This window comes from Eublepharis macularius, chromosome 14 (assembly GCF_028583425.1).
Source record: "Eublepharis macularius isolate TG4126 chromosome 14, MPM_Emac_v1.0, whole genome shotgun sequence".
In the NCBI taxonomy this organism is placed as follows: Eukaryota; Metazoa; Chordata; class Lepidosauria; order Squamata; family Eublepharidae; genus Eublepharis; species Eublepharis macularius.
Window position 1 is genome coordinate 41,949,193 of NC_072803.1, and position 17,469 is coordinate 41,966,661.

Below are 17,469 nucleotides of genomic sequence, written 5' to 3' on the forward strand. Positions count from 1 at the left end.
AATTCTTAGCCAGGCATTAAAAGGTCACCACTGCTTAGAGACAACATGTATTGTGGACTGATCCATGAGCCCATCTGCTGTCAATCATCTGTGAAACCTGATCTCATAACCCTGCAGCATTTTCTTGACTACTGAAATGCCAATCATTGCGATAGGCAGTGGAGGCTGTCTATCCAGATAAGGCTGAATTTGATTCCCGGTTCCTTATTCTCCAGCCACAAATACTGATGATATTGGAAACTGGGAACCAACTTTGGCCTTGTCTGTTACAGATGGATCATGGCTCTGTTTTTAAAATAAAAATCTTTTAAAATGAAATCAAGTTGCTTGCTCTTATTGCTGAAAAGATAAGCCTGAAAATGCTTGCTGGAGTCTCAGGAGGTGGCTAAACAGAAATAGGGGGCTAGGGGAAAGTATTCAGTCTTCTGTATGATACAAATCCGCAGGATTTGCATAATTTATTCACAAAACAGAATTTGGGTTACGTTAGCAATGGACTTTGTAAAAAGCAACCTATATAACGTACAGTCTTTTCCCCCTATCTCTTTCTGATAGTCCTTGGTATTCCTGTTTTATAAATTGTTAATGGAGAGAGCTGCCCATAGCCATTTGGTATATTTGAACCTTGGTTTCCCTATGTAAGAGGAGACTCTGATTCTTTAATGTGTGTGTCCCCCACTCTGTTTGTTCTTAAGAAACCCTTAATTTCTATAGACAATCTTTCAGATACCTTGTGCAACAATTTAGAAAACATATAATGCTTCAGAAGGCAGGACCAGGGGTGGCTAAATTACTAGATTCTGATGCTTATTAAAACTGGTTTTTTTCATTGCACATTTTTGTTTCCTGTACAAAGTTCAAATGTAATCTCGGGCATCAGAATCTCCTCAACTACATTTAGTTCCTATCATTCAGATGTGAAAAAAACCTTGCTTGTCCCCCCTTCCCCACACAAAGCACCTTTGGTTTATTAACACTTCAGACAGAAGGAGCAGCTTTCTCATTCTGGATTAACCACCCCCATAACAAGAAATCACAACAGGCAGTCCCAAAAGCAGAGGGTGGTTACGCCAGCACAGTATATCCACTTCGGAACGGGGTGGGGAAGAAAGAATGGGATTTGCAGAACATGGGAGGAGTGTGTGTGAAACGAAGGGCGCAAGTGTGTAGATCATGGGGCACTGATCATGCAGCATGACACATAGAAAGGGTTATGCGGAGAGAGAAAAAATGAGAAACCCTCATTTCTTTGCTCAATCTAGGTCTGAGTAAAATCTTAATTCTTATCCCAGATATTTTTATCTTGCCAAATGTAGTTATTGCACATTTGAGATATGTAGCCACCAAAGAAGGAGTATAATTTTTAAAATTTTATTTTCCAAACTGCTGTTTCACATTAGTTTGCATCTTATCCCAGATCTTGGCTGAGAAAGTAGCTGCTATTGCCCTGCTGTTGCTAAAAGGATCAGACTATGGCACATCTTCCCCCACTCTGGCCTCAGTTTCACAAGTCTGTGCATGTATTAGCAATTTACCTTTTTGGCTAGCCAGCATGGTGTGTAGTGATTAGAATACTGAACTAGGATCTGGGAGACCCAGGTTCGAATCCCAACTCTGCCACAAAAGCTCACTGGCCTTTGGCCAGTCACACGCACTCAGAATAACCCACTACAGAAGGTTGTTGAGAGAAAGAAATGGAAGAGGGGATAACTGTTGTAAACTGTTTTGGGCCCCCCACTGGGAAGAAAAGTGGGATATAAATGTTTAAAGGAAACTTGTCATTTTGTCTGACAAACCAGTGTGTGTTTGAAATATTTACATTCCATTCCCTCAGTTTTTGCTTCAGAGGACATTCCAAAAAGGAATGTCCTCTATCTCACCGCTACCACCTTTGTTCTTGAGAGATGACAACAGTTGCTGTGTTGCAGAGAATCCATAAAAGAGCTCAACCTGATCGGCAGAAGGCAGACTCTGGCTTAGAAGCACAGTTGCATCACTTTGATCCATCTCTTTGCTGCTGCTGCTGCTGTTGCCTACTCCCAAAGGGAGAGAAGCCCTATTCCTTTTGTGGAATACAATACAATTCTCATAACTATTTAGCACAATAGCCAGTATCAAGGATCATAAGACACACATTTGTTTGCAGAAGATGTCATCAGGAGAGCCCAGCACTGTTTTACCCCCTGGTCTGTGGCAAATCTAGGACCTTGTGTGTGCATATGCGTGTGTGTGCAGCTGCTATACCCTTACTCTGCACAAATGTGCACACACCTCTTTAGAAAAAGCTGGCTGTGGAGTACACTCCTCCGCAGAAGAATTAAGTTGCACGGCCTCCCCTGTCTCAGGAGCAATCTCACTGTCTCGCTCTTAGCAAATTAAGGAGGGCAAGTGTGTATAAACCGATTTGAAGGCAACACAGCAGAAAAAGCCAAGGGACAGGCTGCTCCTTGCTCAGGTGTAACCTGGATGTAGACTCTGCACACAGGACTCTGGGCCAAAAAATAAGCAACAGCAGATACAAAGCAAATTGTGCTTTCCGCAATCACAAAATTGGCACAATTTATTCTGTTCTTGCTAATAATTGGGAAGCCCCACGCCCTTGACCAACGGAAATCTGTTTCAGCCACCCATCTGACTTCTCTTGATCTCACTAGCTATTGTCCATATGTTCTTCATCTTATCTTTGCAATCACAAGGGTCAAAAACCTATTTTAACTTTAAAATAAAAGCTGAGTTTCTTGAGAGATGGCTCCTGTGACCTATGCCACATTCTTCAGCATCTCTACATTCACACACCTTTGTGGCATGCACGCATCCTGTCCATGGCCAGCTGTCTGGCTCATGAATGCTTGAGACCTGGGGTTTACCACAGCCACCAGACAGCACAGCTTGGTCCATTCTCTCCACCGCTGTAATCAACATAAAGGAGGTTTTGTTTTAACTTAAAATATTTATATCCCACATTTCAGTGACAAGGATTCCCACGGAAATTTTGTTTTTCTGTGCATTTTGTGGTGGCCCTTCTGATCTGGCCTTGGGGTTAAGCAAAACTTTGGTGATATCTGCACCAGAGCAATGTATGTATTCTAGAGAGTAAGCAAATGGGGCCCCTGAAGGGCGCTGACCTCTCCAATTGCCAGCTCTGGAGCAAAACAAGACTGTGAGGTTGGTGATGTCTATGGCATCAGAAATTTGTCGGCAAGAAAGTGGGGAGAGGAGCATAGCCCATCAATCCTACCCCCCTTCCCTTCTTAATCTGGCTGCCGAACTGCTGTCTATTCCCAAAGAGCACTGGGTTCTTGCTAGTAACTATGCAGCAGCTCTCTTTAGCACACCGCAGTCATGCATGAGTCTCAGCCCTGTAGCCTGCCAGCTGCTCCCAGCAGCAAGATCGATGAAGGCTATCAAAATTGATGCCCCATGAGGCCCGCCACGGCATCAGCAGACAGAGAAAATGGTACCCAGTTTAAAAGGCTCTAGGAAAGCCTGGAGATATGGGTGCCCCCTCCCTCACCCATGCGTTTGCAATTTGAAGGTTCCACCATGTATGAATCCAATTTAGGTAATAATAGTTCCTTGTTATCTGCTCGTTTTGCACTTGTTTTGTTTTTCAACGCCCAGGGTGACTACAGCATGTTTACGTGCAACAGGAAAACTGCTCACCAGGTTCGGGAACATGGGGAAGAAAATATTTCAGACTGCCTTTTACCAATGAATAGAGTGATGGATCATGGCTGTAGGAATATGTGGAATTTCCAGTTACTGGCAATCAGCCTTTGCTTCCAGTGTAGATCTCAAAAAGGAACCTGCATCAAGGCTTGGTAGTGTTTACGTTTAATTTCAGCTTTATCGATTCATGAAAGGCTCAGTCCAAAGCCAGAACTTAAATGACAGTCCTGCTCATTCCACTGTTCTTCTCTTGCATTTAATTTGGCACTCAATGAGAACTGGTGTGGTACAATGAATGGAGTACTGGCATAAAGTGGGAGACCGGGGTTCAAATGCCTACTCGGGCAGTGTCCTGGGACCAACCACTGGTCTGAATACCAGGACCAAGAGGCATCATCAGGAGAAAGCCTTAGTCTCTATGCCCTGTTTATTGGCCTCCCAGGGCAATTGGTTGGCCACTGTTAGAAGCAAACCACGGACTGATCCAGCAGGACTCTTATGTTCTTATCTACTCTTCTGGAATTTAATACCAGAAGTGTTAATAAAGATGGTAACTCCTTAGAAAGAGTTCTACAATCACTACCCTAGCACCAAAAATATACTGGTGAATGCTGGTGACTAAAGCTACCTTATACATAAAAAACAGACTCCCACTAGAAACTGGCATCATAATAGGCCCACAGAGAGCTGGGTTAATATTAAGCTCTATTTAACACTCAACAGCCAGGAATAGCAGCATCGTTAGTAGCATCAAAGTCTAGAAAAGGGGTGGGGGATTAACTGGAGCTCCGACAAGATCACATGAAAGTCTGCAATTCCAAGCAGCTAATAATAATCCAGAGGGAGGATTGGGGGAAAAAATTAAAATGCAGGCTTAGTTCTGCCTTAATGACAAGCCCAGAAAGACACAAGTGACCCCTCCCCTGCTTCTAACCATGACATTTACATTCTGCTCCACTCTCCACGCACGCACACACTCTCTCTCTCTGCTTTGTAAGAGAACGTTTCTGAGAATCCAACACTCTAAAACTACCACCATACTACTTTATTATTTTTCTGCCCTAAGTCTCTACCTTTCAAAGTTCCCAGCATGCTGAGAGAGGCAGATGGATCCTACTGATGCATTTGAAAGAAACAGTGCCTTTCTCACATTTCTAGCCAAATTCACATGCCCCTTAAAGGGGTCTGCAGCCCTCCTCCTGCTGGTGGCGTGAAAAACAGAAAGGCAGGCTTAGATAAGCTTGTACCAGTTCCTGAAGAAATTGATGGGCATGGTGCAAGGTAGATTTACGGTGTCAATCCAACCTCAGCATTTTATGATTAATGTATGATTTGAATCTCCTTTGTACTGGGGTGATGCAAAAAGTACATCTGTGTGACACAAAGGTGATCTGCGTAGGTTTAAACATTGAATTTTGGATTATGAAAATCCAGCAACTTGCAAGAAACCATTTCCTGAAGAGACAGTACTATTCAGTTTACGAACGATTACTTTGGGGTGTGGATTCTGACTTCTGCCAAGAAGCTGTCCCAGTCGGCTGAGAACAAGAGAGCTGTGAGGCTTGCCTGGCGGCTGCCTTGCATATTGATGCTTTTAAAGCTACAGAAGCAAACTAGCAGCTGAGCTCCTGGCTGCATTATGCTTTTAGCTAGCTTCAGAAATGACATGTTTGTGGGATTCACTCTGGGATGAATTATCTCTTCACCCCAACTCAGCAGTTGTGTCCTGTTAGAGACATGGTCTAAAACTTATCAGTTACCAGATCTCAGAAGCTAAGCAGGGTCAGCCACAGTTAATAATTGGATGGGAGACCGTCAATAAAGACCAGGTTGTGGAGGCAGGCAACAGCAAACCGCCTCTGTTAGTCTCTTGCCATGAAAACCTGATCAGCTATTACCTGATGACATTCTCCACCACCACGATAAAAACAAGGACCCACGATGATGGTGCGGCTTGATGCCCCTTTATGCCACTATGCTGGTTCATGTCAGGTATCTCTGCTTAGTATTGACTTGTGTTCACTCGTTTTGTAATTTTGTTTTGCAAAAGCACTTCCCTTCATATGAAGATACAACCACATATGTACATCATCTTAGCAGCCCACTCATATATCTCTGAGGATCTAGGAGTTAGTCTCAGCTGATAAATGGTGGTACAAATATATTAAATCTGCTCTTGACTTCAGAAGCTCATGCTATAAAAGTGTGCTATTCTTTAAGTTGCTTCAAGGTTCTTTGTGGTTTAAGCAAATAATTTGTTTGGCAAAGATTCATCTAGCCCAGCATGCTATTTCCAGTGATGATCAGCCATGTGCTTAGAAGGACATGAAAGCAATGGTCCACTTCTGTTGTTTTGTCTTCAGTATATTCAGAGGTATACTATGTCTATAAATGGAGGTTCCATTTAGCAAACAGCCATTAACAGGCCTCCTTGAATGTGTCCAATTTTCTAAAAATTGAGGTGGAGGGAGAAAAGAGATTGAGATCGAATTCAAAAGAACTAGAGGGGCTGTAGTTTAATAGTACAGCATCTGCTTTCCACAAAGAGTCTCCAGGTTCAATCTCTGGCATCCCCAGTTAAAAGGATCAGGTAGCAGATGATGTGACTTGTGTCCCCAGAGAGCTTCTGCCAGTCAGAGTAGACAAAGCTGTCCTTGATAGAGCAAGGAACTGACTCAGTATAAGGCAGCTTTGTGTGTTCAGACGCATCAGCTACATGATTTTAGTATCCCACGCTTTGAACCCTGCAGGTGACAGCGCCATCATGCAACACTGTAACAAATCTTGTCACCAATGGCTTATTTAAATGTCTACCTCCCCCCCCCCTTTCAGTTGTGCAATTTGGTCTGCTCTCTTCATTTGGCCAACACCTGAACGGCTGGCAAATCTGATGCAAGAAAATGTACACACACAGCAAGACAGAAACCAGTTTAATTGGCGCTGCTTCCTCCCACAAACTCTGGGGAAAATCTGTTGCAGGGGGCTTGAGACCTCTTTTAGAGATCACTTAAGTCTGTTCACAGAACTACACTTCCCAGGTTGTCTTGACAGGGACACAAAGGTTAACCAGATTTGAAACTGACTTAGATTTCTAGTGTAGCTTACCCCGTAAGCTTTCCTGAGGTATCCTCTTTCTCTCCCTGCCTCAGTGCTACCAAGTGTTCTGATTGGACTCTTATTAATGGTAACTAGTAACTGCTGCTAGCAGTGGATAACCACATTCGTTTTTACTTGGCTGGGAAGTGTGGAAAAGCTCCGGTCTCTTTAAACTGCAAAAGCCCTTCTGTAAAGAATAAAGGAGTGGGGAGGAAATAGCTGGCCCAGAGCACAAGATGGCAGCTTCACAAAGCTATTCAGCATGGCTGATCATGGGATTATAGGATGCCAACTGATGAAGCATCAGAGGAGTAGGTAGAGCAAAAGCACACACAGGTCCCCCCCTTGTGCTGTTTGCTTTTCCAGTTGTCAGAGTAAGCCTGTGAGTACTGACAGTGGTTGAAGAATGGGGTGTACACCTTTACTCCACTGAGACTCCCCCTGCCCTACTCAAAGAAACAGGCAACGGAGGTGCCTGCTTAGGCACAAACAGCAGGAAAGTCAAAGGAGGTGAAATTATGTTTTCAATCACACCAAAGCAGGTTGGCATGGCCTAGAGGTGCAAGGCTTGTGTGACTCAGTTAGCTGAATGCAGCTCAAGATGGCCTTGTTTTTGTCACCTGCATAGCACAGCAAAAATAGCAGGATGTCTGTTGGGCACATGATGGGCTGGAGGCTGCTGCCTTCTGCAGAGTCTTTCTAGTGCAGGGCTACCTATTTTGTCTCCCAGCTCTTTTCCAACCAAAATTTATTAGCAGGAAATTGAAACTGGGACCTCTGACACGTGCTTTACCAGCAAGCTAAGGAACCATCAAAACATACAGGAGTGCTTTGACTCCTCTGGCTGGCAGTGTCTCTCCAGGCACGGAGGCAGAGAAAGGTCTTTCCTAACACCCTTTAATTGGAGATGTCAGGAATCCACACTGAGATCTTCTGCAAACGAAGCATATGGGCCACTGACACTGGTTATATTCACGTGCTCCTACACAAACCCATGATAGTCTGGTAAATGTATGAAGCTTGCCAGCTCATACGGCAGGCTATGTTCATCCAGCGAAGGATGATTTCTCAAAACTGGATAGGGAAAAAGCAGCTTTGTCTCCCCCTTGCCTCAATACAGGCAGGGGGAACGAAGAAAACACCAACTGAATGTAGAGCCGGAAACTGACGATGCAGCCACCTGGCCAGAGGCCTTTGAGGAACATGTGCCCGCCTCCTTAGCTGGCTTCATTCATTCCAAGCTAGCAGTCCACATGCTGCTTGGATAATTCTTGCTTTTGTTCAGGAATGGAGCCCATCCATGGCTTGAGAGCAGAGGCAGAAAGTGGAGCTTTGCCAGCAAGCCTTCTGGTGGAGATGGCCATTTGTACAAAAGAAGATGGGGGAGGCTTTGTGCATGTGTGTGGAGGGGAGAATGGAAATGGGAACAAGAGAACATTGCCTTCCTTCCCAGTTTCCGTTTCATCAAATCTCTTCCTACTAGAAGAAAATATTGCCAGCAGAAAAGGAGGGGTGCACACACGCACTGACTCACCCGGATCCTTCTCATTGCTGTGACGATCTCCACACGGCTGTTGGGTCTTGGCACGTCCAAGCTTCCGATGTACTAGAAAGACAGACAGAAAATGTGAATTCCAACAATTGGTTAAACACAACATTTTCAGGGCAGCAGAGCTCTATTCAAGTAATAATCACTCCATTGGCTACAGCGCAGTGAGTGAACTATACACGCACGTGTGCATAACAACATACATAAAAAACTCCCAAGCACTGAAACTCGGAAACAGGGAAAGTGCAACTGGTGTGGAGTTCTGCATGTGCACTGGAGCCTCTGAATCAGGGAGGATGAATTATAAGCAGATGGCCTAATTAGTAACTATAGGAATGTTTTCCTGATTTAAGATGTCCAAAACTTTTCTAATTAACAAAGAGAGAGAGAGAGAGAGAGAGAGAGAGAGAGAGAGAGAGAGAGAGAGAGAGAGATCACGACTGTTCTTGGTGGATCTAATGCTACCAGTCTCCAGGCAAATGGAGGGAGGCGGAATACGCTCAGCCTATTGTGTAGCTGATGCTCCGTCATGGCCTGGGTCCCACACATTTCAGGGACCAACTCCCCTTTTTGAGCCCCACCGTCATTTACCTTTCTCATGCCAGACCTTGTTCTATGCACTTGTGCCGTGCAAGGGGAAGGCACCTGGGGCTTGCAACAAAGCCTTTCCATAACTCCAAAGCAATTGCAGTCAGGACCTCCCCAGTGATGTATGGATGGTCCTTGGGAAAGGATGTGAAGCCCCCCTCTTCTGATTGCTTATTGGGGAGGGTGTTTCTATGCTTGTGGGTGTACCTCTACACTAGTGGCCAAAATTGTGGAAACCTTTTGGAAAAAGTGCATTTTTGAGGTTTGATGGCTCATAACACCACTTTTTTTTGGAGTAATACCATAAAATTATATATCAATGGAAAGATAATTTAATCAAGAATGTAATACAACAAAGTTTGTTCAATTATCTGTATTCTATCAAATGTTATAGCCAAATAACCAAGAAAAGGAAGCACAACTTGCTTAGGTTGATATGAAGTAGCTTTCCTTCATTTGAATGTAGCCAATGAGCATGAGTAAACTTGTAAAACGTAATACAATTAAAGAAATGGTACAAAGAGTTGACTGGTCACCCAGAAAGCGATGTAAAATAGTACTATTAAGTGAACAAGGCTACAGTTATGAAGAAATTAGAAGAAAAATTGGTGGAAACTTAACCAAAGGTGGCATTTCTAAGTTTTTGAAGAGGTATAAGGCAACTCAGTCACTACAAAACCAGACTGGTAAAGGCAGGAAAAGGTGCACACAAGCAAGGGATGATAGAAGAATTGAGAGACTGAGCCTAGGTGACAGAAGAAAATCATCAGGGTGTATGCAGAACGAAATGGCGCAATTCAATGTGAAGTTGAGTGCAAGGACTGTTCGGCGCAGACTGGAGGAATTTGGTCTTAATGCTAGAATTCCATGAAAAAAACATTGTTATCTCTCAAACAAAGGTTGAAAAGATTAAACTGGGCTAAAACCCATGTTAACTGGACAGCGGAACAATGGGACAGTGTTATTTGGAGTGATGAGACCAAAATCTCTCTGTTTGGTAGTGATGGCATAAAATACGTGAGAAGAAGAATCGGAGAAGATTTGCATCCTGATTGCATTACACCTACTGTGAAACACCCAGTTAGTGTTATGATATGGGGTTGTATGACATCAAAAGGTGTGGGCAGAATTTGCGTGATAAATGGCAATATAAATGCCCCAAAATACATAAATGAAATACTTGAGCCCAAACTGAAGCCTTCCACACGTGATCTTTTCCAAGATAACGAAGCATTTATATTTCAACAAGATTCAGCTCCATGTCATGTTGCTGCTGTGTACAAACAGTGGTTTCAAGCTAATCATATTCCACTGTTGGAATGTCCTGGGAGTAGCCCAGACCTTAACCCCATTGAAAACCTATGAGCCGACTAAAGAAACTGGTTAGTGAGAAGCAACCCAGCAATAAAATGCAATTAATAGAAACAATAACTCAATCGTGGTTTCACATTATAACAGCTGCAGAACTAAAAAACTTGGTTCACTCCATGGGAAGGCGTTGTAAGGCCGTAATTAAAGCAAAAGGTTACCCAACTAAGTATTAACTGACATGGTGAGAATTGTGGTATAACTCATTTTTTCTATGTGTTCCAATTTTCTTCTTTATAACTACTGTTCTAAAAAAAATTTCCTTCATAAAAGTTATCGCATTACATTCTTGATTAAATTATCTTTCCATTGATATGTAATTTTATGGTATTACTCCAAAAATAAGTGGTGTTATGAGCCATCAAACCTCAAAAATACACTTTTTCCAAAAGGTTTCCACAATTTTGGCCACTAGTGTATACAAGATGTTTTAAGATCAGCAATAATACTTTACATTTCTATAACAGAGGACCTTCCTCATTTGTATTTCAGTCTCTCAGTCTGCCTTGCTCTTTCCAGTTTACAAGGCTGTTATTTTAAACTGAGCCTATTTGTTGCTGGTTTTTTTTAAAAAATGTATTTTACTGGCAGCCACAAGCCTTGAGAAGGTGGGATACAGGATTTCTAAGGAAGAAAAGACTAGTTCCAAGATATAGAGCGCTGCTGTAGCTCAGTAGTTAAGTGGTTCAGCTGTGAATCAGCACTCTACTGATTCAAATCCCACTACTGCCAAGAGCTCAGTAGGTGGCCATGGGTAAGCCACTCCTTTCAGCCCCAGCTCCCCCAGTGGTATTATGGGGATAATAATAATACTAACTTGTTCACTGTTCTGGCTGAGGCACTAATTTGTCTAGAAGAGTGGTATATAAGCGCATTATTATTAGCTGACGATGCATTCATAATTTTATTGATGATTTTATATAGATAAGCTTTTGCAAAATGCCAGGGCTAGCAAATGGAGTAGAAATTTTAGAATAAAAAAAAAATTAAAATCAGGTTGGTGGCGCTGCTGCTCCTCTTTCTCCCAAATGAGTTGTCTCAAAAAATGCAGCATAGTGGTTAGTGTCAGACTAGAATCTGGGAGACCCATGTTTGAAGCCCATTGCAGTCATGAAAGCTTGCTGGGGTACCTTGGGCCAGTCACTGTCTCTCAGCTGAGCCTACCTCACAGGAGGATGGTGCTTGTAAGGATAAAACGGAAGAGAGGAGAACTGTTGTAGGCTGTCTAAACAAATATTTAAATAAACAAAGCTTAGCTTGAGTGGAAAGGGGGCGGAGGGGGGGGCAAGCCAAAGAAAGAACTCTGTAGCAGGTAGTGCTGCGGGAGAGAGGGATTTCCTTCAAAGTGGGATCCTCCTCCCCTGCCATTAGCACCCTGCTTCTTTCCCCAAAGGACTCGCAGCTTAGCAATGCAGTTAAGATATAAACCTTCATAACAGGGCTGACAAGGGAAAGAGAGATTCTCAGTGGTCTGAAATGGTCCTCTGTTTCTATACCCCTAAAGGGGTCTCCAGCTTTCATGAAGAGGCCTGATGGGCACCCTGGATTTTCTTTACCCAGTTTCTGATTTGGAGAATAACAGACCTTTCCCAAGTGCAGGCAACAGAGAAACCCTCCACCCCATTTGTTCTCCTTGCACTGCCTCCCCCACTGCTAAAATGTAACTTTCCAGGTCCTCTGAGTCCACTCTTGGAAATAAGAAGATTGCTTGGTGGTTGAACACTCACTTTGCAGGGAGAAAGGCCTGGCTTTGATTCTGGGCACCTCTTTGAAGGAAGGTAGCAGGGTGGGCTAAACCATCTGTTGCAGCCCTGGGAGATCTTCCTTCCAGCTGGAGTAGGTAGTGCTGGGCTAGGCATCCCAACTTCACTCATCTGAACAGGGTCTCCTGCAGGTGCCACCTTGCGTATGGGTGAAATTAACAGCAGCCTGTACATGGGCTTTCTCCGTTGTGGCCCCTACCCTGTGGAACGGCCTGCCTGAGGAGGTCAGGAGAGCCCCCGCTCTCCTGGCTTTCTGCAAACAACGCAGAACTGAATTATTCAAAAAGGATTCTGTATTGTAGGGAGAGGGTCTTGGATGCGACTTCAAAACTCTGTTGCCTTACATACAATCTGCTGTTTTAAACATGTGCTCCCATGAGCTACCTGTGCTTCATGTTGTCTAATGTCAGTCCTAGAATTGTTTATGTTCTGTTTCAGCATTTCTTCAACTCCATATTGGATTCTTGCTAATGCTATGTGTTTCAACCTCTTTCTTTCTCTCAGTTAGATTTTGCCTTTAAACCTTTTCTTCTTTTACACCTTCTGGGTAAATTGCTGCCACCAGGAATTATATTCCAAAATAATTTAAATTTCCCTTTTAATAATGTGCCCAAGCGTCAGGCTCCTTCGTGGGACTATGTGGCCCCGAGGATAGGATTGGGATATATAGGAATGACATATACTTTGGGATAAAACAAAACAAAATAAACTTTTATTTTTACAAGAAGCATATTGGTTTCATAGTGTTTCTTAAGCTTGATGGTTTCAAAAGCATGTCATTTGTTCTTAAAGTTTCTTTTCATAGACACAGTCACTCAGATCTTCTCTCAGGCTGCACAGTTTGTCTGCTTCAGATATCAATTTCTCACTCAAATACACATAAGACTTTCTCTCAGGCGCACACACAGTTTGCCTCTCTTGCCCTGACTGAATGTTCTTTCACAAACAGTTCAGGCTTCCACACAGGTTATATTTCTCTCAGAAACGCTTAGACTTGCTCAGGCTGCACACAGTTTGCCTGCTTTCCCCAGACTGAATCTTTTCTCTTCAGTAACTGAAAACTGCATTCACTCCGCCCACACTCTCAGTCATCAGCCAATCATATCAATCACTCATCCCTCTCTTTCACCCTCTCTTCATCTGTACCACACCAACCATTTAAAGACACACACACACACACTTAAAATCATTACACTATGTCTTTGTAAACTTGTGTTTATTTACCCTATGGCATTGTTTATGGAAATGTCCTTGAAATTGACTGTACTACTCTTACACTGTGTAATCCACCTTGAGTCTCAGTGACAAACAAACAAACAAACAAACAAACAAACAAACAAACAAACAAACAAACAAACAAACGCTCTGTTTCAAGAAAATAACTGCCCTCCTAGGCCAGGTCAAAGGTCCAAGTCTGAGCCGACACTGTTGTGTCCAGCGCTTGCAGGAAGTTTATAAGCTGCTCAAGGCGGACAATAGCCATTCCCTGTCATTGTCTTCCCACCGCAACCATTTATTAATAATTTGCTTATACAATACCATCAGTGCCTTTGGCATACTTCTTTACAGTATTAGAAAACAAATCCCACAAATGCAATTTAAGATGCTCAGGAGCTAACCATCTAAAGTCCTACAGAGGAGAGAGGGAATAGCCAACGGGAAGAACCTTTTAAGGTTCATTTTCTGCCACATGAAGCAGCATATATGATCCATAATAACCGAAGCAATCCCTGTTGCCCATGGTTATTAAATACACACTATTTTTTAAACTTTAAGAACAATCCTAAGGAAGCATCCCTTTGCATCCCCCTCCCCACCCTAAACTTAAATGGGGAGTGCATTCAAGCACTTGGGCATGCATTCATTGAGGAAACGGTGGTGGGGCAGGAAGGTCATTCAAGTGCAGTGCCCATTTCAAATCGAAAGAGGCTGGCCCAAACCATCTATGGCACCTTGATAAGGAGAGAGACCCAGCACGACAATCTCAAGCATTTAAAGCCTCTCTCTGCCCTCCTGATGGTGAGCCAGTGTCACCTCCCACAGCCTGTTTGCATGCAGTCCTCCCCCATATCCTGCAGCAATTTGGGAGGGGCTCCCTTCACACTGATGGATTGGCATGTAGGAGGCCAAGGACAGAAGGCCTTATTGGAATGCAGCCCCCTTTCTTGCTCCACCAGGGATGGATTCTGTCTCTTCATCTGGAAAACCAAGATTTCAAACTACCTTCGCACAAAGCAATTCTGGCCACCCCCACCCCCAGCGCCCATCCCTTTTGTAGCTGCTACTCAGATTAAAGGTTGTGGTAGAGTAAAAGCGGTAGCAACAGTGCAACTCAAACAAAACAAGTCACTCTCTGAATGGACAGAGTTCCACTTGTGACAATGGACGCAAGCCTTGGAGTTGCATGGGACTTTAGGTTGTTTCCATATGGATGATTTGATGCCCAGGAGGAGTCCCCCCCCCGCCCTTTCTGTGCATCACCCAGCTTTTCTTCAACTTCTGTGTGATCTTTCCCAAATCTCTTTTGCTGCACTGTTTTGGGAAAGATTACAACAAAGCCAGGCAGGCTGCTGCATGGCCAGGAAAGTCTGGATTTTCCCAGTCCCAGCCGCCTTTTTCTATGATCAGCCCCAAAGCAGCCATTCCCCGCCCCGCCCCCCATGCCACCAGGGAGCCTTTTGAGGTTCTTGAAAAACAGGCAACTGGCATATCGATATAATGATATTAGTGTGGCCATTACCAGTTTTTTTATTTAAAAAAAAAACTATTGGCAGCTGCAGCAACACTACGTTTTCTATAGGAAAGTGTAAAAGTGAGGTGGTAGAATAATGACCTTTTCATCTATCAGAGCATCAAAGCCAGTTAGAAAACCCACAATGGTACTCAACCCTGGTTGCCTGAGCAGGTAAGAACATTGCTTGTAGAAATCTTAAGATATAGTTACAACCCTATACAGGATTGGTGCTTGACAGAAGCTCCTTAAAAACTTAAAGCTAGCACTTAGGATCATGAAACATTTCCCACAGACTGGAATACATCCCCCCGCCCCCCGGATCAGGGCCTTAATTAATCTTGCAGGAAGGTTTCCAATTCATTTACATTTCGAAAACTCAGGAGATTAAAAATAAAACCCAAGGCCAAGCCAGTTTATACTGAACAAAATCACACAACCGTTATGACCTTTTAAAAGACCTTCTACTCTGCGCTTCATTTCCCTCCCAAAGTGCGCTTGGCTTCAGATCATTAGAACACAATAAAAAATTGTTGGCATGGATTTTTGTTCCTTGGCTATGCTTCTCCTTTGTAAACCTGATTGCAGATTTTGAGATAAATGTATTTTGACTGCCAGGCCCAGCATTGGCCTGGGAACAGCAAGTTCCCAATGCTGCACAGAGGTGAAACCAAATCCCCAGTTTTTAACATGGCCCCCAGAAGCCCCACGCTACTGGCCTCTTTCGGTTGTGCTTATGTGTGCAGAAAGAGCCACACGGAGAGGAGCAACCTGCACGTTCCATGGAAGCAACTTCTCTAAAGCCTACAGAATCAAACCAAACATCCAGCCAGCCCAGCATCTTGTTTCCACCAGGGGCCATCAGATGCTCCTGGAGTGCTCAAGCACAGCAGGGCAGCCAGTCGTTGATCCTAGAGGCTTGGCTGCCGCTGAACATGACTGGCAGCCTTAGACAAGACCTGCCGTCCTTTCCTTAATGCATCATGTGGCAATGAACTATAGGGAAAGGGGCAGAATCCGGCAACCACTGGTCCAAGGGGCTTGCAGGCGCCTACCGAAGCTCCCAATACCGACGAACCAGCCAGGTAGAAACATATATCAGATCGCAAGCTAGAGCCCTTAACTGGGCGGGGGGGGGGGGCATCGCCTCCTCCGTTCCCCACGCAACAAGCTAAAACTTTAAGGGGGAAATTTCAGCATGAAACGGGGCGCGGAGGAGGGGGGTGCATCTCTTTCTGCGGGGCTCCTGCCTTCTCAACTGGCTGCGAGCGAGCGCCAGAGTCCGACGCGCGCTTCTCTGGAAGTAAACCCCGTTGAGTTCAGCCCAGCGGGATTTACTTCCACGTAAAGATATCCAAGATGGGCTCGCAGCCCCGGACTCCAAGGCGGCGAGGGACCCGGCGATGGGGCTCTCTGCACATGCTCGCAGGACCTCTTGCCTTTACGACCGCAGGGGCTCGGGCTGCGTCTCAGCTCCCCGGGCTGCTGAGCGCAAAAGGGCAGGGCCGGAGCGCACCGTGGGCGCCTGCCCGGCGGCCGAGACTCACCTTGGCCTGGAAGTGGATGCCGTGCTGGAAGGCTTCCTCGTTGTGCAGCGGCACTCGCGAGTCGCCCGCGTCGTCCACCAGGTTGTAACGGTTCTTGAGCTTGACCGGCATGGCGGCGGAGGCGGCGGCCGGGCCTCCCCGCGAAGCGCCGGCAGCAACTGCATCGCCGACCTGCCGCCCCGACGGCCACACTCGCCGAACGCCAACAGGCGCCGGCGCCGCTCCGACGGGGCAATCGGCTAGCCCGGAGCCGAGAAGGACGCGGCGGCCCCAGGCTCCGCCTCTGTGATGCGCGACGTCTGGGTGGAGCGGAGGCGGCCGCGCCGAGCCTCTGGGAGGGGAGGCGAGGGGATGCGGCCCGCTTGGCCTTCCCGGGCCTGCCACAGGCCGCGGCGTCGTTTCGCGCGTCTGTGCGCTTGTCTTGTTGGGGCGGTGGGTGGTGGCAGAGGCTCCCGGCCAAGCACTTGCGATCCGTGGAAGGAGGGGCGGGGCGGGGCAGGTAACCGGGATCGCGGTGGAGCCTTCGGCGCCTAAGGCTGCAGCAGGCCCGGGCGTGTGTACCGGGGAGCGGGAAGCAAAGATGCGCTTAGGGTCATGCTAAACAGCGGGAGTCGTATCGCCCGCTTTTAGGAGGCGTTCCCACCGTCAGTACGGTTTACGTTGGAGTGGAGGCGCCTGGGTCAGGCCGCGTGAATCTCGGGCGCTCTTTTCCCAGGCCCGAGTGAGGCTCATCCATTGCACTCCGGCTGTGCTGACCCCTGCGACTTCCCCCAAACTCGACGGCGCAATTTGTGGAGATTTGCCCCGTCGGTGCCAAGCCTGATCCCTGCACTAGCAAATGGGCGCGGGGGGGCGGTGTTTAGGGTCAAAAGCAAAAAGCAAAATGCGGAGTTCTTTGGCAGGATTTTCTCCTTAAAATTGGAGCCGGCCACAACAGTAGGAGGAACACTTCTCCTTTCGCCATTTTCCCAGTCACCCTCCCAACTTGTTCTTTGTGCCGCTGGGGAAAGTATAAACCCCCCCTTCTTGTAACGGAACCGCCATTGTGTCGGTCTCCTTGTTGTCCCACTCTTCCTTGAAGAAACCCAAGATGGCATGCATGGTTCTGCCCCTCCTGAGTGTTATCCTCGCAAGAGGTTCGGTTAAGAATGACAAACC

At 45.7% G+C, this 17,469-nt stretch overlaps 1 protein-coding gene across 1 annotated transcript in view; it reads right to left on the reverse strand.

Moving 5' to 3' along the window:
- LOC129341816 (carboxyl-terminal PDZ ligand of neuronal nitric oxide synthase protein-like) overlaps positions 1-16,545 on the reverse strand; it is a 35,460-nt gene extending 18,915 nt beyond the window's left edge. The window contains exons 1-2 of the mRNA XM_054997133.1: positions 16,312-16,545; positions 8,300-8,371 (exon numbers count right to left, since the gene is read on the reverse strand). Of these exons, the coding sequence (XP_054853108.1) occupies positions 8,300-8,371; positions 16,312-16,422 (183 nt within the window). The 5' untranslated portion in view covers positions 16,423-16,545. The remainder of the gene's footprint in view (positions 1-8,299; positions 8,372-16,311) is intronic.
- Positions 16,546-17,469: the final 924 nt, after the last annotated feature.